Here is a 22,993-nt window from a genome sequence, read left to right on the forward strand (position 1 = left end):
CTTAAGGCTTTGGCACTTCAGACAACTCACTACCTGGTTCAGATAGTCCCATAAAATAAATAAGTTTTATAGACAGGATCATGCTTTAAAAAACAAAACTGCTATATCCGTAGACCAAAATACAGTACCTGGCACACAATAGGCATATGATAAATATGTGTTAATAAATGACTGAATATAACAAAATCTCAAGATAAATCCTATGTTTGCGTGTGTCATCCATTCCATGATGCATGAAATATTTTAAGTAAGGGCACTGGACCCCTTGAAGAACTTCCATTTGAAAATATTTTTATAAACTAAGAAATGGTTAATAAATGAAATAGTAACCATAATTAAGAGTTAGAAATATTTTTTAAAACATTAGACTTTTTATCCTTTTTATTAAATGTCTGCCCTTAAGCCCATTATATATTTCTTAACAAAAAATGGTATTCACCTGGGGGGCCTGTGTGGCTCAGTCGGTTGAGCATCCGGCTCTTGATTTCAGCTAAGGTCATGATCTCACGGTTACGGGATCAAGCCCCACATGGGGCTCTGCACAGACAGCAGAGCCTGCTTGGGATTCTCTTTTTCCCTCTCTTTCTGCTCCTCCCCTGCTCACGTTCTCTCTCACTTACTCTCTCAAAATAAATAAATAAACTTAAAAAAATGGTAGTCACATAAAATTTTGAAACTAAAGGTAGCAACTGTATATCTATAATTAAATATGGGGTAACTATCTTACAGCTTGCTTTTCAAGTAATTACTGAAATGACTATCAAATACCAAACCAGCCCCTACAAGTAACTAAGGGGAACATGGAGAGGAAAAAATGGATCCTATAGACATTTGGGAAGTAAAATTGATGGGTTGTGGTGGAAAACTGGTCTTGGGAATCTAAGAAGGGTAGCTGAAAATGACTCAGTATCTTTAGCTTAGAAGATTAAGTAAATATGTGGTCTGGCAATGCCATTTTAGCCTTATTTAACCTATTTAATAGGGTAGAATCTCCTTCCACTTGAATCCTTCCCAAAACTGACTACATAGTGATACTCTGGACTAAACATGTAATCTAATACTTAAAATGGAAAAAGGAGGCATTTTTAGTTGCTCTAAAAAACTGCTTCTAAATTGATACACAGGGGCACCTGGGTGGCTTAGTCATTAAGCATCCGACTTCAGCTCAGGTCATGATCTCACGGTTCATGAGTTCAAGCCCCGCAATGGGCTATGTGCTGACAACTCAGAGCCTGAAGCCTGCTTCGAATTCTACATCTCCCACTCACTCTGTACCTCCCCTGCTTGCACTCTCTTTCCCTCTCAAAAATAAACATTAAAAAAAAAAATTTGAAGTGATACACAGATACTATTCAATGGTGGCATATGATCATCCTAATTCATTTATATCCTCTGCCAGTAAGAAATTAACTTAAAAAGATGAGAAATATACAACATAGATATATGAGATAACCATATATACAACTACCTCATATGATCCAAAGCAAAATAACAAATGTAAAAAAAATACTTCAACATTCTACTAGAATAACTATGGAGAATCACCTTTATTAAATCATTGAGATACATGTAGCACTTGTGAATCATTTACTGAAACATTATACTATAAATTAAACACTAAGAAACATTATTTTGCAGTAAAATTTTTTTTAAAAATTATAAAAATTTCAAGCACCAAGAACCATCTTAATTGTTAAATAACAAAAACTTGGAGGAAACTGCAAACCCAAGCCTATCATATATTCCCTACCTTTCCTTGTACTGAGTCAGCAACTGATAAAGTTTTTCTGTTTCTCCACTCTCATATAGGTAGTCTGCTTGTTCAAGAATTTCTTCAACTCTGAACACTAAAAATGAAAAAGACACAATAAAGTAGGTCTTCCCAAGCCAGATGGCAATAATGCTAAGAAACATAAACACTTTCATATATAAGAAAAAGAAATTAGATATAGAAATCACCTATAAAGAAGTATCAGAAATTCTGAAGAACCTATATTTAAGTGTAGCAGAAAGAAGTAAATGAAGCTATCTCAGTAACTGTTTACTGAAACCGGAGAAAAGAAAAACATAGAAAACTTATTGTGGAACTGACTAAATATATTTTTTAAAATGCAATTTCCTGCAAGAAAGTTATGGTACCCTTACCCTCCACACACACAAACTCTCTGTTGTTGTTGCTAAATACCATCCATTGTTGAAAATGATGATGTAATATCCACTTCCAGTACTGAAAATTGTTAATTTGAATGGACTGTACCACACTGTTTCACTAAACTCTATGATCTAACTTATATAGATGCTGTTACAGAAAGAGTCAAATCTGTCATCAAAAACTTACATGAATTTAACTACACAGAGAATCTGAAACTACCCTCACTGGCACTATACACCAACCAATTCATTAACTAGTTTATACATTACTACAAAACATACAAACCTTATAGACAACATGATGCTCTAAAATAAGTTGATTAGTTCCTGAAAAAAACAGTAAGCTTGAATTTCAGGATATTCCAATTATTACTAAGGAACAACATACTGAATTGTCTTCTATAAGGGTACAGTATTACTTAGTCCTACAAATAAGCCAACATTTCAATATGTTCAATTAAGTTTATTATTTACCTTAGTATGCTTTAATTGATAAGAATGTATTTGAGGTTTTTTTTAAAATTAAGCTCTAGACCAGAAAAAAATCTGAATTTGACACTATATGAAGTACTTTTTTACTAAGTTAACATCATGATATACTTATAACTAGCTTAAGAAAAATTAAATGAATTAGCAAATTCTTCTTTAATCCTACCTCAATCTGGTTGGGTGTTAGAATTTGATATTCACATGGCTGGTTAACTTTCTTAAGTTTGCTTCCATTTTATTGTATATTTTTATCAGTGGCTGATTGTCCAAATTTGGGTTACAACAACCCAAAGATTTTTTTTTTTAAGTAATCTCTATACCCAAGCTGGGGCTCAAATTCACAACCCCAAGATCGAGAGTTGTGTGCTCTACCAACTGAGCCTGCCAGGTACTCCCAACAATCCAAAGATTCTTAAAAAGTAGTAATCTTAGCATTCTTAGTCAATATTTGTGGTAGGCAGAATAATGGTCCCCAAAAGGTCTACATCTTAATCACCAGAACCTGTAAAAATGTATAGGTCTCATGGCAAAGGGGAATTAAGTTTGTAACTAGAATTAAGGCTACTAATCAGCTAACCTTAAGATAGGAAATGATCTTGGATTAGCCAGGGGGCCCAATATACTCCCAGGAGTCCTTAAAAGTAGAAGAGGAAGGTGGAAGAAGAAAGTCAGATGAGGTATAACAAAGAAAACAAGGCCAGAGTGAAATGATTGCTGGTTTGTAACATGGAGGAGAGGGGTCTTCAGTAAAGGAATGTGGAAAGCCTTTAGAAGCTGAAAATAAGAATTCTCTCCTAAAGCCTCCAGAAAGAAATACAGCCCTGCCGACTCCTTGATTTTAATCTACCGGGAGCCATTTTGGGGACTTCTGAACTACAGAACTGTAAGATAATAAATCTATGTTGTTTAAGGTTACTAAATTTGTGGTAATTTGTTACAGCTGCTGTCACACAAAACTTATACAATATTAAATATACTGATCTGGCATATTTGAATGTATACATGGTATGTGTAAACAGCAAAGCTATATTTAAATCTATTCACTGATTTTTCTCAGACTTTCCAAGAAGACTGATAGAGATGACTGTCCTTAACGTGATCTAGGAATGCTTCAACTCATCATCCACACAATTAAAAGAAGAATGTAGAAATAAAGCTAATAATTTAAAATGATTTAAATCTTTTGTGCACTATTCTTAACTTTTTTTTTTTTTAATTTTTTTTTTTCAACGTTTATTTATTTTTGGGACAGAGAGAGAGCATGAACCGGGGAGGGGCAGAGAGAGAGGGAGACACAGAATCTGAAACAGGCTCCAGGCTCTGAGCCATCAGCCCAGAGCCTGACGCGGGGCTCGAACTCACGGACCGCGAGATCGTGACCTGGCTGAAGTCGGACGCTTAACCGACTGCGCCACCCAGGTTCCCCTATTCTTAACTTCTTAAATCACTTACTTCCTATTTCTTTGTTATACAGTATAGTACCATAAGCTATAATATCCAGGGTTTAAATATGTTTTTAATTCTTAAACAGAAATTTGTAAAATCATACAGTGTGCAATTTACAAGAAAAAAATGCACTTACTCTGATACTACAGACTCACATAGGCACTAGGGTGGGAGCATACTGTAGACCACTCATATCTGCAAATCAGCTGTGTTTTGTTTTGTTTTTTTTTTTTACTTGTTTAATGCTCTGTACTTTTCCTGAAATATTTAAAAATAAGCTATGTTACTGACATAAAGAGACATATTCTATAAAATGGACTACACTTTTAAAGTAAATTACTTTTCAACTTAATAATGAATATCCAGGATGAACTGAGATATTAATTCAGCTGTACAATGAAATCTTAAATTTAGCCTAAAATGAATATGCACAAGATAATTTTTAGAATTTAAAAAAATGTCACTGATGTGACTTAAGTTAGTAAATTTTGGCTTTCTGGTTTTTCTTGGTATGTGTACTCTTAACCATGTGAGAGGTATCTGGACAAAAACTCTACTCCTCTAAGCAAGCAAAACAGCTCTATTTCTAGAAGTTTCTCCTTATAGAACTTACAAATGAGTATCTAGATTTTTTCAGATACTCTAGGATTTTTCTAGGGTTAGAAGGCCCTAAGTAGCAACAACATCATCAAAATTTAAGGCAAATTTTTCACATCAACAATACTGTGCCTAAGCAGTACTGGATGCACAGTACCTCTTTATGCCCTGCTGTAGTACAATGAAACACAGATGAAGGAGCACTAGCCTCAGTTCTTTGGATTCATCAAAGAGGAATCAATACAGGTAAATGAAGAGAGACAAGTGAAGTGATATGACGAATCTTTATTTATTAATGGGCCACTTATAATTATCTTTTAGGTACTTTACAAGTGAACTTTCACACACACACGCGCGCACACACACACACACACACACGAGTACTGTGACTGTATTAGCATATCTTTAGGAGTTTTAAATTTTGTCTATTTTAAGGAAATAATGAAAAACTTTCTACTGGAGTTCTTCAATTACGACCAAGTGGGTATTTGCATTATCTTGTGGTAAATATAGACATTACCATTTTAAAAATGAGTTCCAGAATCCCATCCAAATGAAAGTTCAAAAAAATATATATACCCTTAATTTCTAAAAACATCTCACTTCAGAATAGGATTTTATCCCAGTATATTGATGAGGAAAAAAAATTTTAATTGGCTTCAATGGTGAAGCAGCTCTAAAGAGACGTTTTGATGAGCAGAGTTCTCTAAAGATCATTTCCTAAAAAATACAAAGATCACAGCACACCAAATGGGAGTCAGATATATGACAGAGTAAAACTTGTAAGGAGTGATGGAATTAAGACTTTATAGGAACATGAATCATTTTCCAAGTTAAAAGAAAATCTGATCTCTATATTTTATCAATAATTGATTTTTTTCCCCAAGGGCTATGGCCTAGTCTCACAAATTATAATGAGCATGCCAATCAACTAATTATAAAATGACATTTTATGTAAGAAAACAAAGCTAAAGAAAATCAAAGTAGGCTAATATCCATACTCCATATTTTGTATCAACGTTCTAAGTGCTCAAAATATGCTTGAAAACACAGGAAGGATTCTAAAATATAAGGCAGCTTTCATTAAAATCTGTAATAAATACATTTAGATTTCAGAATAAGTTACACCTTAGAATATTAAAAATTGTTTTTCAAGGTCAAATCAAGGTTTTATTTGGTGTTAGAATTGGAATCAACAGAGCTATTTTTGTTTGTAAATACTTTTATTTTTACATTTGTAGAGGAAGTTACAACTTTTTTTTTAAAACAGCATATAAATGAATACAAAATCCAGCCAGAATGAAAGAATTGGTATATACTGGATGAAAAGAACCAGAACTTCTATAACACATTAAACACATACATCATACATTTAGACCAAATAGCAACTACTATATATACACATATATGAATTCAAGTTTATTCAAAAGTTTGATATATAATCCTATAACTACTATCTCTCCATCAATAACTTCATAAGGGTGGTTTTAAACTACTTTAAACCTTGATCTCCTTCTGTATTTCCCAGAGCTTTTCTGCACTCTTTCAAACAGACCGCCTCTTCAGGGGTCAGGTTTATTTTTAGAACGTTTGCAATACCATCCTCTCTCAGGATACAAAGAACACTAAGGAATACCTTTTCATTTATTCCATAGAGGCCTTTAGTTATGGTGGAAATTGGATGCACTCTCCTAAGATAGTTCAAAACGCTTTCCATTAAATTAACTACAGATAAGCCAACAGCCCAATTAGTATGACATTTCATTTTAACCATCTCGTAACCACAGGTTATCACTTCTTTGGGGACATTTTCCCAGTGCTCAGGATCTTTATCCATTCCTATTTCTGAATTCAGATCCTTCAAGGGGATACCAGCAATGTTAACTCCATCCATGACAACTTCTGGAGTGGATACCGAGCCTTTGCCCAATAAAGAAACAGAAATGGGCAGTATCCAGATATAGCCACTTCCAATAACAGGGGAAATGCACTCAACTTCCAAGCTACATAAGTTAAGATATCCACTGGACTGGAAACCACTATCATTTTGCACTGGGGACTATACTGGGTAATATTGGGAATCATTAATTTAAAGAAGGACACATTTCTCTTGACTACATCAAGGCATGTTTGTCCTTTTCCTGGACATGCACCTGCTATGATAATCACTGGGTTGGAGTTTGCACTGACAAGGTAATCTTTGCTGGAAAATATATTTGGCATTTTCATGAAAGAGCTGCCATGTTGAAGATCCACTGTCTCACTCTTCAGTTTGCCTTCATCAACATCCACAAAGGCAACTTCATCACTCAAGCCTTTGAATAAGATGTTGATACCACAGGCCATGCCAACTGATCCAGTTCCTATAATGGAGATCTTATTGTGATGAACTGTCTCCTCTGAAGTGAAATTCTTAGTAAGTTCACACCTGACAGTTATAATCTTGGAGATTGGACTGAAGGACCAGCTGTCCCTAAAGGAGATGCATGCCACCTGGCAGGGACACAGAGCCATCCCTAGGCAAAAGAAATTCACTCCTATGGTGCCTGGCCTCTGGCTTGCCCACAAGATTCCCCCAGCCCAGCTCATGTTGTCTCATGCAAGTAGAGGAAGAGAATGGGGAAAAAAGCCACATCAGTGTTCTTTGAGGCATAAAGAAACAGGTTTAACACACTAAACCCCTAATTCTCCTCCCCCACCCCACCCTGCCAGCTAGCTACTGTGGCTACGCAAGACCACACCCAGTTTGTGCGACCCTCACAAGCTGTCTAGCACATTAAAATGTTCTTTTTAATCTACTGTATACACAGTAATTTTAAATAAAAACACCTTTGAAAAAAGGGGCTATTACCATTAAAGCTAAAATTAATTTCAGCTTTGCCTCTCAAAGTGCCATATTTTGTTGCTCAGGGAAGCACTACAAATTTGCACTAATTTTCTGTAAGGAAATGGTGCTAAAGCAAACTGAAACTGTGACAGATGAAAAAAAATTGATTAAAGTTCTCATTTCTGCTCCGACACTTTGACTTTGAAGAAATTTTAACTTTGAGCTTCTTTTCAAAAGTTAATACTATAATGGGTGGAGCCTGGCTGGCTCAGTCAGTAAAGAATGTGACTCACGATATCTGGGTCCTAAGTTTAAGCCCACCTTGGGCAGAGTTCACTTTGAAAAAAATAGCAGGGGCGCCTGGGTGGTTCAGTCGGCTAAGTGTCTGACTTCAGGTCAGGTCATGATCTCATAGTTCGTGGGTTCGAGCCCCACGTCGGGCTCTGTGCTGACAGCTCGGAGCCTGGAGCCTACTTCAGCTTCTGGGTCTACTCTCTCTGCCCCTCCTCCCACTCATGCTCTGTCTCATTCTGTCTCTCAAAAATAAATAAATATAAATTTAAAAAAAAATTTTTTTAAATACCATAATGGAATACGAACACACACACACACACATACACACAGAAAAATCTTAAAACTGCAACACCTCTCAAGGATAAGTTTTAAAAAACTATCATGTCATAATACACTTTTGTTCTAACTACTTTACAAGGTTTCTATGAGAATTGAGGTTAGGGTGAAAAGTCTATGGAATCAAATCCTCTACTTTATCCTTCATAAAAATTATCCATTAAAAAAGGAAAAGATAAAACAAAAACATAGTAATTCTCAATTATTTGCTCTTTTAAAGATAAGAATAGTCATGGGCGAATGAAATCAATAAATAACTAGTAGTTTTTGGCTAATATTCTCAAATTCTTCATCTATCACAACTTTAAAAAGAACATCTATTCAAAATAAAATCTCTGCTTCCTTCCCCAGTCACTTTCTTGATGATTAAAAGGTGGGGACTATAAAAAATAAAAAGGTTTAACCCATAAATTAAAAGTTTTTTTTCTGGGGCACCTGGGGCAGTCTGTCAGTTAAGTGTCCAACTTTGGCTTAGGTCATGGTTTTGTGGATCGTGAGTTCAAGTCCCACACCAAGCTCTCTGTTGTCAGCCCAGATCCCAATTTGGATCCTGTCTCCCTTTCTCTCTGCCTCTCCTCAACTCCCTCTCTCTCTCTCTCAAAAATAAACAAACATTAAAAAAAGGGTTTTTTTTCCTAATATACTGAAATTATGGCTCTCTCTACATACACAACTGGTTTAATTACATTTAATTTTTTACATATGGCAAGTCTATGTTTACTTATCTATAGAATGCCAAATAAAAAATGTGATGGAATTTTTTTACTTTTCTATCAGTTACTTGATATTTAGTACAAAATTGCATTGTTGGTAAATAAAATACTTCTACCTCAAAGTAATTGGGCTTTTCCTAACTATACCAAGAAGAGTGTAATACCTTGGAATTAAGGAAACAAACAAATCATTGTGTCATAAGGGCCAGATATAGTCTTTGTGGTATATATATCTCTCCCTGACAAATCCCTCAACCGTTTAAAAATGTAAAAAACATTCTTACCCCAAGGGTCCCATAAAACTACAAAGTATTAATAGAGTATTTCTCACTGAAGGAACTCTAATTGCTAGGAGAAATTATATATATATACAGATATATATACATATTCACACAGATATAACACACACAGATACATACATATATATACATACATACACATATATATTATCAGACTAACAAGTAGAGAAAAGCAGAAAATAATACATCCTTTAACAATGTTAGTTTCATTACCTATTCAAAAACAACTCTAAGTCATTAACAAAATATAAAAAACATAAATAACTCTAAGTAGTCCACATGTTTAGCTTAGGCTTACCTTTGGCTATGGCATGAACCACAGCAGCCTGGGAAAATACTTGATATGCTTCAAAACCCAAATAAGATAAGGCTGAGAATAAAAGGCTTCTTTTGAAAGCTCCTAGGTTTCCCATCACCTATGGAAACAATTATGGTCAGAGTTATCAAACACAAAATTTGCAGGAACAGCTACTCCTAGCAAAAATTACATTAATAAAAAAATCACATCAATTTTCTCCTACCCCCAAAGCAATCAATCCTAAGCATATTGGAAGTTCAGGGGTACCTGGTTGGCTCAGTCAGTTAAGCGTCCGACTCTTGATTTTGGTTCTGGTCATGGTCTGGCACAGTTCCTAGAGTTTGAGGCGTGCATCAGGTTCTGCACTGACAGTGCAGAGATTGCTTGGATTCTTTCTCTGGCTCCTCCCTGTCCCTCTCTCTCTCCCTCAAAATTAATAAATCAACTTAAAAGAAAAAGAATATTGGAAGCTCAAAATTTATCTATCAAATTCTTCAGTGAAACTATTTCACAAAGTTACCTTATAGGGAGAGTATATCCTTTTTCAAGAAAAGTTTCTTAACAATGGCTAAGGCTAATGATAGTAACTTATCTAACAATCACAGTTATGCTGGTAAGTGCTATTTATAAGATCTACATTTCATTTTTAAAAATTTTTTTTCAAATGTTTATTTATTTTTGAGAGAGACAGAGACATAGCACAAGCAGGGAGGGGCAGAGAAAGAGGGAGACACAGAATCTGAAGCAGGCCCCAGACTCTGACCGGTCAGCACAGAGCCTGACGCGGGGCTTGAACTCATGATCTGTGAGATCATGACCTAAGCCAAAGTCAGATGCACACCCAAATGAAGCACCCAGGCACCCCAGATCTATATTTCATTTGAGGAGGCATGGATATTGTAACTGCATGAAATAAAATATAAGATTCTAACATATAAGTACCAATCTTAACAGATGAGATGAGTATTATCAAATATGGTGATTACTACACATAAAAAATGTACATGGCTTTTAAATATATCTTCAAAAGTGATCCACAAAACCCAGTTTTTTAATTAAACAATGAATAAAATAAAGAGCATATTCAAACATATTTATAAATTAATTGTCATAATTATGGCCAGAATTCTCAAAACCAATGGTAAAGAAAGAGTATATATATGGACATCACTCCACCAATTCTTTGCTACAACAGTTCTTCTCTTTCACATAAATAGTATCATTTTTTCCCTTTCTGTTGATTCATTCCCACTGGTATGAGCCAAGCTATACTATCTTTATAAGTTGTGATTTTCTTTTAAAAATTAAAACTTCCTCTTGAATTCACTTCTCTCTTTAGTCTCATTTCTAACTTCTCTTTACAGCAAAAGTTTTAAAAAGTTGTCTCTACTCAGGGCGCCTGGGTGGCTTAGTCAGTTAAGTTTCCAACTCAATTTCGGCTCAGGACATGATCTCATGGTTCATGGGATGGAGCCCCATGTCAGGCACCACACTAACAGTGTGGAGTCTGCTTGGGATTCTTTGTCTGATTCTCTCTGCCCCTCTCCCTGCTTGTATACGTCAGTGCACTCTCTCAATATAAATAAATATTAAAAAAAAAAAAAAGTTGCCTGTGCTCTGTCTCCACTTCCTCTCTTCCCATTCACTCTTGAACTCACACAAATGACTTTTATCCCCACAACTCCACTGACAGTGTTCTAGTTAAGGTAACCCAGGATGCAGCTATTTCCTATGGTCAATTCTGAATTCTCAGCTTCCTTGTCCTATCAACAGTATTGGACAGCTGATCATTTCTTTTTTTTTTTTTTTTTAAAGCCATGAACGGCTCTTTAATTTTTTAAAGCAACTTTATTGAGACATAAGTGACATAAAATAAATCGCAAACTTAACATGTACAATTCATTAAAGCATGCATATAAACCCATAAAACCATCACTATGACCACAATCAAGATAATGAAAATATCCACTACCACCACCACCCTCAATTTCCTCATGCCTCTTTCTAGTCTATCCAGCCCCTTTCTTCAGCACTTGCTGTGTTCTCTCACTCTTGGAACACTTTCCTCTTGGCTTTTGGATACTACTATCATTATCTGCAGTTTCAGCAACTGCTCCTTTGCTTTGGTTGGTTCCTCACTAGCCAGGAATATTCTGGGCTTAGTCCCAGATCGTTTCTCTACTTGTTTCATTTTGGTGATCTCATGTCTTTAAATACCATCAATGTGTTAAAAACATACAAACAAAATATGAAGTCTGGATGACTCCTCTGAATTTCAGAATCATGCATCCAGCAGCTTCATCAACATCTACCTCCACATGAAGTACAACAGGCATCTCACATTTATAAGCTAAAACAGCTACTGCTTCCTTTAACTTTACCCACCTTACAACTTCCCTTTTCAGGGTAAATGGAAACTAGAGTTTCCATTCTTCCAGATGTTTAGGTTAAAAAAAAAAAAGCCAACAAAAAACCTTGTAGCCATTCTAGAGTCTCTCTCATGACTCACATCTGACCCATATTTTAACTTCTCATAAGGATGTAGGACAGGAATGAGGAATCCAACACACTCCAATTTGCTGAGTGCTTTGTTTACTTTTTTGAGCATGAATATTCAAGATACTGCACAAAACTGGATTCAAAACAAAACAGCAAAATAGGAAAACTGAATTTGACAAAGTTACAATTTTAACATTTAATTTTCTGAGTTAATTCATATTTACCAAGGAGAAGATGGGGTTAGGGACACAGGGTATGGGGAGTGAGTGTGTATGGTGGTAGTGATACTTAGAAAAAGAAGGAAAAGACTAAGATTTCATCAGTAAGTCTCCTAGTTCCCTATTTTTACTGCAGATGTATCACAAGGTAGAAACGTTTGCAGAGATGATTATAACTTGAAAAAACTATACATTTACAGTGTTCATCCTCATGCTGATGTCATGCTCAACAAATAATATTCTAGCTTTCTGAGAGGGGAGAAAATGCAGTATTGGGCAGCTGACATTTATATTTCTTACTGTAAATTAATGAAGTGACAGCTTACCAGTTGTACTCTTTTACTAGTTTGGTTAATGTGAAGCAGCTCTCTGCTCATCTGTGAGAAAATAGATAAAAATCATGTTTCTGGAACTAAAAAAAAGTCAATTAAAAGAATCAGGACTCAGTGGCCCCCTAAAGACACTAACAACTTGTGAGACTCTGAGACAGTTAGAATGTGCCATTTCACTTTGCACCTCCAATACTCTGTACAATGCCTTTCATATAATGAATTCCCAAAAAATATTTATTCAACCAAAGAAGCAGGCTATGTCTTAGATAGATCTTTTCTTCAACATTGATTATACTAAGTTCAAGCTAGAAGGAATTCAAAAATACAAACTCATCACTAGATAGAAAGGAATGTGTGCCTACCATATCTCCTTGTTTTCTTCCTAATTTCCTGTCAGCTCCTCCTCCTCTTAAATGTTGGAATTTCTCCATAGTATGTACTAGGCCTTCTTCTAGTCTTACTAGAAAGTACTTTCAACCTCTACCATGTCATCATTTACAACTATATGCTAAAGACTCCTGAATCTGTATCTCCAGCTCAGACTTCAGAAAGTAAACACCAGACCTATCAAACTACTGTCTATTCTATACGTCAACTTGGCTATCTCATGACAGTCACGTTAATTAGCCCAAAACATCTCATCTCCCTCTTTACCTCTCCAAATTGCTTCTGTCCTCCTATTCCAGCAAATAGCGTCACCATCTATCTTGTTGTTCTAGCCAGAAACTTGAAAAACTAACTCGACTCCTTCCTTTCAACTTCCACATCAAAGCTATTTTTAGGTCCACTAAGTTCACATCCTTAATGTACTTTGAATGCATCCACTTATTTCCATTTCCATGGCTACCACTAAAGTTCAAACTACTACATTTCTCACCTGTGCTATAGCAATGATCACTTATCCGGTGTACAGAATACACTCTAACCTATCCATTCTTGGTCCTAGACAAAGTTATTTTTTGCACAAAAATCTGATCAAATAATTTCCCTGTTTAAAACTTTTTCATGGTTTCTTACAACCTTTAGAAAAAATTAGGGGTGCCTGGGTGACTCAGTCGGTTGAGCATCCAACTTTGGCTCAGGTCATGATCTCATGGTTAGTGAATTCGAGCCCCACACTGGGCTCTGTGTTGACAGCTCAGAGCCCGGAGCTTGCTTCGAATTCTGTGTCTCCTCTCTCTGCCTCTCCCCCACTCACATTCTGTCTTTCTCTCTCTCAAAAAATAAACATTAAAAATTTTTAGAATAAAATCAGAAATACTTAACATCATTAATAAGGTTTTCTGAATCTGGTGTGGTAGGCAGCCTCTAAAGCAGTCCCCAGTGGGCCTGGTTCAAGATGGCAATGTAGAAGGATCCTGAACACATGTCCTCTCACAGACACACCAAATCTACAGCTACAAGTCAAACCATTTCCTCTGAAAGAAACCCAAAGATTAGCTGAGTGATTCCTTCACACTACACAAATGGGGAAAAAAATCCACATGAAAATGAGGAGAGGTGAAACAAAATCTTGCTATAAACCCCAACTGTGGTATGCTAACCCACAATCAGAAGGGAACTCACAATCCCAAGCTTCTCCCTGAAGAGAATTTGAAAACCACATCAGGTACCCCAACTTTTAAGAACTACACCCAAGAGACAAGACTCCAGACATCTAGCTTAGAAAGTGAATGGAGTTCACATCCATGAGATCTACAAGACTATATATGGGTAACCAAAAACAGTTCTTAAAGGGTTTGTGCAAATTCGCCCACCCCAGAGCCTAGCACAAATGCAACTAATTGAGAAGTACCCACACTTTCTGTGAAAAAGGCTTACTTGTGTATCTTAAAACTTCAGCCTGAAGGACAAGCATCTAATTTAATACATATCTAGAGGCCTTCAACAATTTCCTCCAGAGTCCTCGGAGGAAAGGTGCAATCATCGTGCTCTCCCTCTGCTGTGCTCCAGGTCACTGGGATCAACTGAAAAAGATATGTACACTTCTAGTACCCCAGCTTCTTTTGCAACTTCCACTTAGGGGATGCCACTTGATTGCCTGGCTCTGGTGGCCAACGGGGCTTACATTTGCGGGCATAAGAGGATTTCAACAAATACTAAAACAGTTCTTAACAGGCTTTTCCCAAAGCCGCCGCAGTCCCCCACCCCCAAACCAGGGCACAGCAGACCAAAACACATCCCCAGTTATTCTGTTAAAGAGGCCTATTGGCTTATCTTTATAGCTATGGACTGAGTTACAGGCTTCTACTTAAAAACATATCTTGGGGCCAACCACAGAGACTAAGGAGGCTGGTTGGTAGGCAGCATTTTTACACTCTCTCTCTGTCCCATCCCACACTGTCAATGTCTTGAAGAAAACAGCTTGTGTAGGCATCTGGCTCACAGGGTTTTGCAGCTGCAACACAGAGGAAACGGAAATATAGCCCACCAGGCCCCCCACCCACTCTAACAGCCTGGTTCTGAGGGTCAGCAAGGCTTGTGCTCAGGGGTTCAATGGAATGGTAGCAAACAAAGAAACAGTTATTAACTAACTATCACCCCAGAGCTCAATACAAAGGGAGCAGACAGAAAGCCCAACTCCCAGTCTTCCCCCTGAAAAAGGGATACTGGCATACTTTAAAAGCTACTGCCCTAAGGTCTGGCTTCCAATCAGTTTGACTCTAGGTACTGACTGAGATCCTCCCTCTTAGGACACTGACAGGTCTTGGCACAACCTCAACTACTAGGAGCCACTAAGAATAAAGCTGCCTGGATAATCACAAAGGTTTGAGGGACAGCTAAGAACTAGGGCAGGATTAAATAAAGCTACAATGGCTTCTCCTACAGAAGCCATTCCTTCAAGAATGGAAGAGATAGCTGTTTTAGCTAATGCATAAAAATCTCAGAGTCAAGGGGGAAAAAACAGAAGAATTATGCTACAAACAAAAAACAAAGTAAAACCTCAGAAAAAGACCTTAATGAAACAGAAGTAAGTGAATTACCTGATAAAGAGTCCAAAATAATGGTCATAAAGGTGCTTACCAAGCTTATTAGCTTACCAAGCTAATAAGAATGAAAAAAGTGATAATTTTGAAAATACAGGAAAGTACCAAAGAGAAGTCACAGAGCTGAAGACAATAACTACACTGAAAAGTAACTAAGAGGGGCGCCTGGGTGGCTTGGTCGGTTAAGCATCTGACTTCGGCTCAGGTCATGATCTCATGGCCCGTGAGTTCGAGCCCCGCGTCAGGCTCTGTGCTGACCGCTCAGAGCCTGCAGCCTGTTTCAGATTAAGTGTCTCCCTCTCTCTCTGACCCTCCCCTGTTCATGCTCTGTCTCTCTCTGTCTCAAAAATAAATAAATGTTAAAAAAAAAAAGTAAAAAAAAAAAAAGTAAAAAAAAAAAAAGTAACTAAGAGATTCAACAGCAGACTAGATGGAATGGAAGAAAGTATGCATGAACTCTAAGACAAGGCAGTGGAACTCATCTAATCAGTGCAGCAAAAAGGAATGAAAAAGAGTGAAGACAGCTTAAGGGACCTACAAGGTAATATCAAGCAGACCGACATTCATATTATAGGTGTCCCAGAAGGAGAAGAGTAAGAGAAAGGGGCAGAAAACTTATTTCAAGAAAGAAAAGGCTAAAAATTTCACTAACCTGGGGAAGAAAACAGATATCCAGATAAAGAAAGCAGAGTTACAAATAAGATGAGCCCAAAGACACCCACACCAAGACATATTACTACTAAAGAATCTTAAAAGTGGCAAAAGAAAAGCAACTTGTTATATACAAAGAAAACCCTTCACACAAGAATGAACATATATTTCAGAAGAAACTGCAAATCTGAAGAAAGTGGCACATATCCAAAGTGGTAGAAGAAAAAAAAATTGCCAATCAAGAATAGTCTACCAAACAAAGTTGTCCTTTGGAATTGAAGGAAAAATAAAGAGTTTTTCAGATAAGCAAAACCAAAGTAAGTTCATCACCACAAGACCAGCTTTACAGGTAATCTTAAGGAGTCTTCTTTAAAGAATCTGAAACAAAAGTGCTAATTGGTAACAGGAAAACATGAGAATGCAATGAGCTCTTTTAATTTTTTTTAATCTGTATTTTTGAGAGAGAGAGAGAGAGAGAGAGAGACAGACAGAGTGCAAGCAGGGGAGGGGCACAGAGAAAGGGAGGCACAGATTCCAAAGCAGGCTCCAGGCTCTGAGCTGTCAGTACAGAGCCCAATGCAAGGCTCGAACTCACAAACTGTGAGATCATGACCTGAGCCTCAGACGCTCAACCGACTGAGCCACCCAGGCATCCTAAGAATTAACTCTTGAACAACACAGTTTGAACAAAAGGGTTTTAATTTTATGGGTCCACCTATACCCAGATATTTTATAGTATGGTACTGTAAATGTATTTTCTCTTCTTTATAATTTTCTGGATAATATTCTCTTTTATCCAGCTTACTTAATTATAAAGATATAAGAATATTATAAAAATTATAAGAACATATAATATTTAAAATGTGTTAATTCCTTATATTATTAAGGCTTCCTAGTAAGCTGGTAGTAATTAAGTTTTTGTACAGTCAAAAGTTATACACAGATTTCATCTGCATGGGGGGGAGGGTTTGCTGCCCCTAACCCCTGTGTTGTTCAAAGATCAACTGTATAAATCTCATAAGTAAAGGCAAATATAGTAAAATACAGAATAATCAAATGTTGCAAAGGTGCTAGGTTAATCACTTACAAAGCTAGTAAGATTAAAGTATGAAAGTAAAAATAATTGTAAATTCAATAATCTGTTGAGGAATACACAAAATGAAAAGAAATAAATCATGACATCATGACACTGAAAACACAAAATATGGAGGAAGTGTAAAAATATAAAACTTCAGAAGACATTCTACGGGTACCTGGCTGGCTCAATCAGAGGAGCATGTGACTTTTGATATCAGGGTCATGAGTTTGGGCCCCATGTTGGGTTTAGAGACTACTTAAATAAAGAAATAAACTTTAAAAAGGCTTTTAGAAAACATTTTGACTAAGTGGCTCTCGACTTCAAATAGACTGTTGTAACTTTTTTTTTTTTTTAGGAAAATACTTCATTTTATCATGGAAAAAGGCATCAATCAAGATTCATGCTTGAGAAAAAAACTGAAAATTTATTAATTAGTATGTGGGCATCCTGTTCCACATGAAAATGAGAAGATACTATAGTTTCTCTAAGTATTGCAGTCTGGAAAAAAATAAGAAGGGAAGGGAGAAGAGAGAGAAAAATAAAATCACGTGATTTGGATAACCATCTTACATTATGAATAACCTACCAAGAAATATTTTTTTTTAAATCCTTTGTTTCTACAGTAGCTTTGAGTTTAGAGTTCTTGGATTAATTGTATTTCCTTGAAAACAGCTCAGTAACAAAAAGCTTCATTTCAGCAATCCCATGTCAAATATTAGTTAAAAAAATATATGAAATAGGGACACTTGGGTGCTTCAGTTGGTTAAGTGTCTGACTCTTGATTTCGGTTCAGGTCATGATCTCATGGTTCCTGAGACTGAGCCCTGCATCAGGCTCTGTGCTGACAGTGCAGATCCTGCTTGGGAGTCTTTCTTTCTCTCTGTTCTCCCCTCACTTGCAGGCATGCACGAGTGCTCGCTCTCTCTAAAAATAAACTAGAATACACATATACATATATGTTTGTGCATGCGTATGTGTGTGTGTTGTAAAATAATGCGATTTATTTTTTCCCATCAACCAGGAAATCATAACATTTGTGAAAACTGTTTCGTTTGAAAAAGGGTTAAGCTGTAAATTTTGCCTGAAGCACCATATTTGCAGCCCAATTGAATGCAACATCCACTAGAAGCTGAAATCCACTAAAATCCTAGTTGAGGTTCAGTGCAGTAGGGGAGGAGTGTTGAAAAGACCACTCTGTATATTTGTACTTTGTCTGGATTTACATGTGTCCTTTCAGCAAATGAGGGAGGTTGTCTGTAAAGCTGCTTGCTGTATTTTCCTGTATAACTGTGTTTTGTTCCATAGCAACTGGCTGGCAGAGACAGAAAGGTATGTTTTTCAATGCAGTCACAATCATATGACAAATCATTGATGGACGGGCCAATATTGATCCTGGGGATGACAGCTTGGGGACAGTGGCCTCCCTGGGGATGGGTTTGGTCCAGCTGTACAGGAATGCAATGAGCTCTCTGCTAGAGATGGTATAAAGTTTTTGACGCACATTGCTGACTCCACAGAGCTCACTTCAGAAATCCTGGCCCCACGGCAGGAAACTGTGAACTGATTTGGATCTTTGCCATCTTTTCTCAGCATATCAGTGAAGTGTCTGCAGCAAGTGATGATAAATCAGTTACAAACATGTAGTGTAGATAGGCATGTTGTTGGAACAGTAATGCTTTTTCTTGCTCTGAAGGATAGGCATTGTATCAGTGCTCATACAGCCAATCACAGAGAATCTGAACAGATTCCTTGAGCAGGTTGCCCTTCTGCCTTCTCTTGCTGCACCAGCAGAGGAAAGGTCCAGGGGGACATACATGTTGTCATGATCCTCCATCTCACTGTTCGACGCTGAAACAACACCTTTCTTGCTTTTCATTCTGGAATTCCCTCCTCCCTCCCCCCAGTTCCAGCATAGGGCAATGTGAGGGTCTCCAAGGGCCAAGAGTGGGGACAGAGTGGGGATGTGACTGTTGTCCTTTCTGGCCAACTCTCCTGTAACTTATAACTTGTAAGATGAGCTCCAGCCATTATTGTTAATCAAGGTGCTCAGTTCCCAGGCACCCGCTCCTTGAATTGAACTGAAGTGACACTTGGACTTCCTCCTGCTACAATGTTCTGGCAGCCAGCCAGGGGCTCTCCCCCGCCCAACTCACCATCCTCCCCACTCCTCTCCTTTGTTCCCGCTCCTGCTTGGTGTATCTCAGCACTGTCAGAATAAGACAGCTATTATAACTCTTAAAATGTTTTGTGTAAGTCTTAAACACACACAAAAGAAAGTATTCTAAGCATACCACTACAAAAAAATCATCAATCACAAAGGCTGAGAGCAAGAGAAGAAAGCAACAAAGGAGTAACAAAACAGCCAGAAAACTATAAACAAAATAGCAATAGTAAATTCATACTTAACAATAATTATTTTAAATGTTAATAGACCAAATTCTCCAATCAAAAGACAGATGAATGGATTAAAAAAAAAAAAAAAAAAAAAACAAGGGGCATCTGGGTGGCTCAGTGGGTTAAGCATCTGACTTCGGCTCAGGTTATAATCTCTCAGTTCGTGAGTTCAAGTCCTGCATCGGGCTCTGTGCTGACAGCTCAAAGCCTGGAGTCTGCTTTGGATTCTGTGTCTCCCTCTCTCTCTGCTCCTCCCCCACTCACACTGTCTCTGTCTTGCTCCCTCAAAAACAAATGTTAAAAAATAAAAATTAAAAAAAAAAAAAAACAGCAATCAGACTCTACTATATGCTGCTGCCTACAAGAGACATACTTTGGCTTTAAGGACACAAACTGAAAGTGAAGGGTGCAAAAAGATATCTGATGCAAATGTGAACTACAGAAAGGTATACTTACATGAAATAAAGTAGACATTAAGACAAAGATTATAATGAGACAAAGTCATTACATAATGATAAAGGGCTCAATCCAACAAGATATAATACTTGTGAATATTTATGCACCTAAGTATATAAAACAAGTATTAACAGACCTAAAGGCAGAAATAGCAATATGGTAATAGTAGGGGACTTCAAGCTTCACTTTCATAAGTGGCTAGATCACAAAGACAGAAAAGCAATTAAAAAATATAAGCCTTAAGCAACATATTAGACCAGATGTACTTAACATATACAGAACATTCCATCTCAAAGCAAGAGAATACATATTCTTCTCAATGGAACATTATTGGGGACAGATCATATTAGCCAGATCATAAGATCATATATTAAGTCTTAATAAACTTAAGAAAACTGAAATCATATCAGGTGGTTTTCCAAACATAATGGTATAAAACTAGAAATAAATTACAAGAAGAAAACTGGAAAATTCATATATATGTGGAGATTAAACATCATGCTACTGAACAACCAATAGGTCAAAGAAGACATCAAAAGAAAAATTTAAAAATACTTTGAAGCAAGTGCAAGTGGAGATACAACATATCAAAACTTATGGGATGCAGCAAAAGCAGGTCTAAGAGAAAAGCTCAGAGCAATCTATTCCTACATTTAAATAAGCAAAAATAAACCTCCTAATATAAAACCTAATTTTACATCTCAAGGATCAAAACAAAAACAAAAAAATAAAAAACAAACAAACAAAAACACCCTGAAAGCTACTAAAAGAAATAACAAAGATCAGAGGAGAAATAAATGAAATAGAGACTAATAAGATAACAGGAGTAAGTATCATGAATTCAAGCCCCACATTGGGCTCTGTGCTGCAAGCTCAGAGCCTGGAGCCTGCTTCAAATTCTGTCTCCCACTCTCTCTGCCCCTCCCCCACTGCGGGGTGGGTGGGTGGGTGTCTCAAAAATAAACATTAAAAAAAAATTTTTTGGGGGCGCCTGGGTGGCGCAGTTGGTTAAGCGTCCAACTTCAGCCAGGTCACGATCTCGCGGTCCGTGAGTTCGAGCCCCGCGTCGGGCTCTGGGCTGATGGCTCAGAGCCTGGAGCCTGTTTCCGATTCTGTGTCTCCCTCTCTCTCTGCCCCTCCCCTGTTCATGCTCTGTCTCTCTCTGTCCCAAAAATAAATAAACGTTGAAAAAAAAAATTTTTTTTTTAAATTTTTTTTAATCAGAAGTGAAAGAGAACTGACACCTTAGAAATACAAAGGACTTTAAGAGAATATTAAGAAAAATCATATACCCACAAACTAGACAACCCAGAAGAAGTGAATATAATCTCCCCAAATTCAATAAACAGAAAATCTGAACAGACCAATTATCAGCAAATTGAATCACTAGTCAAAAAATGCCAAACAAACAAAAGCCCAAGACCAGATGGCTTCATAGGTGAATTCTACTCAACATTTAGAAAGAGTTAATATCTATTCTTCTCAAACTTTTCCAAAAACTACAAAAGAAAAACTTTCAAATTCATTCTGTGAGGCCAGCATTATTACCCAGATACCAAAACCAGACACAACAAAAGAAAACCCTAGGCTAATATCTCTGGTGAACACAGATGCAAATATCCTCAACAAAACATTAGCAATCTGAATCCAAAAATACATGAAAAAAACAACAACAACAAAAAACAAAAACCCTCACCACAATCAAGTGAAATTTATTCCCAAGATGCAAGGGTGGTTCAATATCTGCAAATCATCCAATCTGATACATCACATCAGTAAGGAAAGGATGAAAACTGTGGGGAATAAGCTTAGAAATTCCCTGGGCTTGCACCAATGGGTTAGCAAGGCATAAAGAATTATAAAGCCATAGGGTGCTCTCACCCAAGTTTGGGTAAACAAGGTAAGACCCCTAGAATAAAGAACGGAGGGGCAAAGGCCCCAGAATAAAGTAGGGAGGGGCCAGGGCCCCCAGAACAGAGAGGGCGGCAAAGGTCCCCAATACAAAGGTATATGAGGCAAGCAAGATTAGGCATTCATGGCAAAAATGCCCCCCAATTTAGTACTATAGTAGAAAGATGCTTTCACAGGAGGAAAGGACCAAGTTTGGTAAACAGGTAAATAGGGCTACAGACCTCAGCGCTGTGGGTATTGATGCCCAGAGAAGAGCTGATTAGCAAAAGAAAAGGTGCCTTGTTAACCCTGAGGTTATTTGCCCAGTTTTATCCCCTAGGCTAGCTAAGATAAACAGACATGGCGCCTCCTGTCTGCTGTTAACAACCATCTGCCCATCTGCTCGGTGCCAGGATTTTGTTTTATATTGACCCAAACCCCAAACACCATATATATTCAAAACCCCTTTCCCTTCATGCCCCTGAGTTAATGTTCACAGATTCATTGTCTCTTTGTGCACGCCCATTATGTTTGTTAGCCCTCTGATCTTAATAAATACGGAACAAGGACCCTTATTCAAGGCTCTTGTCTTTTCCAGGACATTAGCCATCTCTCGCTTTTCATCCTGTGTCCCACTCTCTCATTGACCAAGAGAGAACTTTAGACTTAGAGTCTACAACAGAAAACCAAATGATCATTTCAATGGATGCAGAAAAAACATTTCACAATATACAATATCCATTCATGGATAAAGCAGGTTTAGTGGGAACATGCCTTAATATAATAAAGTCCATATATGAAAAACTCACAGCTAACATCATTACTCAATGGGGAAAAACTGAGAGCTTTTCCACTAAGGTCAGAAACAAGACAAGGATGTCCACTCTTACCACTTTTATTCAACATAGTACTGGAAGTCCTAGCCACAGCAGCAATCAGACAAGAGAAAGGAATAAAGGACATCCAGGCTGGTAAGGAAGAAGTGAAACTTTTACCATTTGCAGAGGACATGATACTATATACAGAAAACCCTAAAGT

At 37.2% G+C, this 22,993-nt stretch overlaps 1 protein-coding gene and 2 pseudogenes across 4 annotated transcripts in view; all 3 read right to left on the reverse strand.

Moving 5' to 3' along the window:
- Positions 1–22,993, reverse strand: part of RMDN1 (regulator of microtubule dynamics 1) — a 55,263-nt gene that overhangs the window by 26,808 nt on the left and 5,462 nt on the right. For all 4 annotated transcript variants that reach the window (XR_006300495.1, XM_043601315.1, XM_043601316.1 and 1 more), the window contains exons 2-3: positions 9,451–9,568; positions 1,751–1,847 (exon numbers count right to left, since the gene is read on the reverse strand). Coding sequence is in view for 3 of the 4 variants with exons in the window: in XM_043601315.1 (XP_043457250.1) it covers positions 1,751–1,847; positions 9,451–9,568 (215 nt within the window). In the remaining variant the exon portion in view is untranslated. The remainder of the gene's footprint in view (positions 1–1,750; positions 1,848–9,450; positions 9,569–22,993) is intronic.
- LOC122495560 lies at positions 4,359–7,798 on the reverse strand (annotated as a pseudogene).
- Positions 18,014–19,414, reverse strand: LOC122495562 (annotated as a pseudogene).

This window comes from Prionailurus bengalensis, chromosome F2, assembly GCF_016509475.1.
Source record: "Prionailurus bengalensis isolate Pbe53 chromosome F2, Fcat_Pben_1.1_paternal_pri, whole genome shotgun sequence".
Classification (NCBI taxonomy): domain Eukaryota; kingdom Metazoa; phylum Chordata; class Mammalia; order Carnivora; family Felidae; genus Prionailurus; species Prionailurus bengalensis.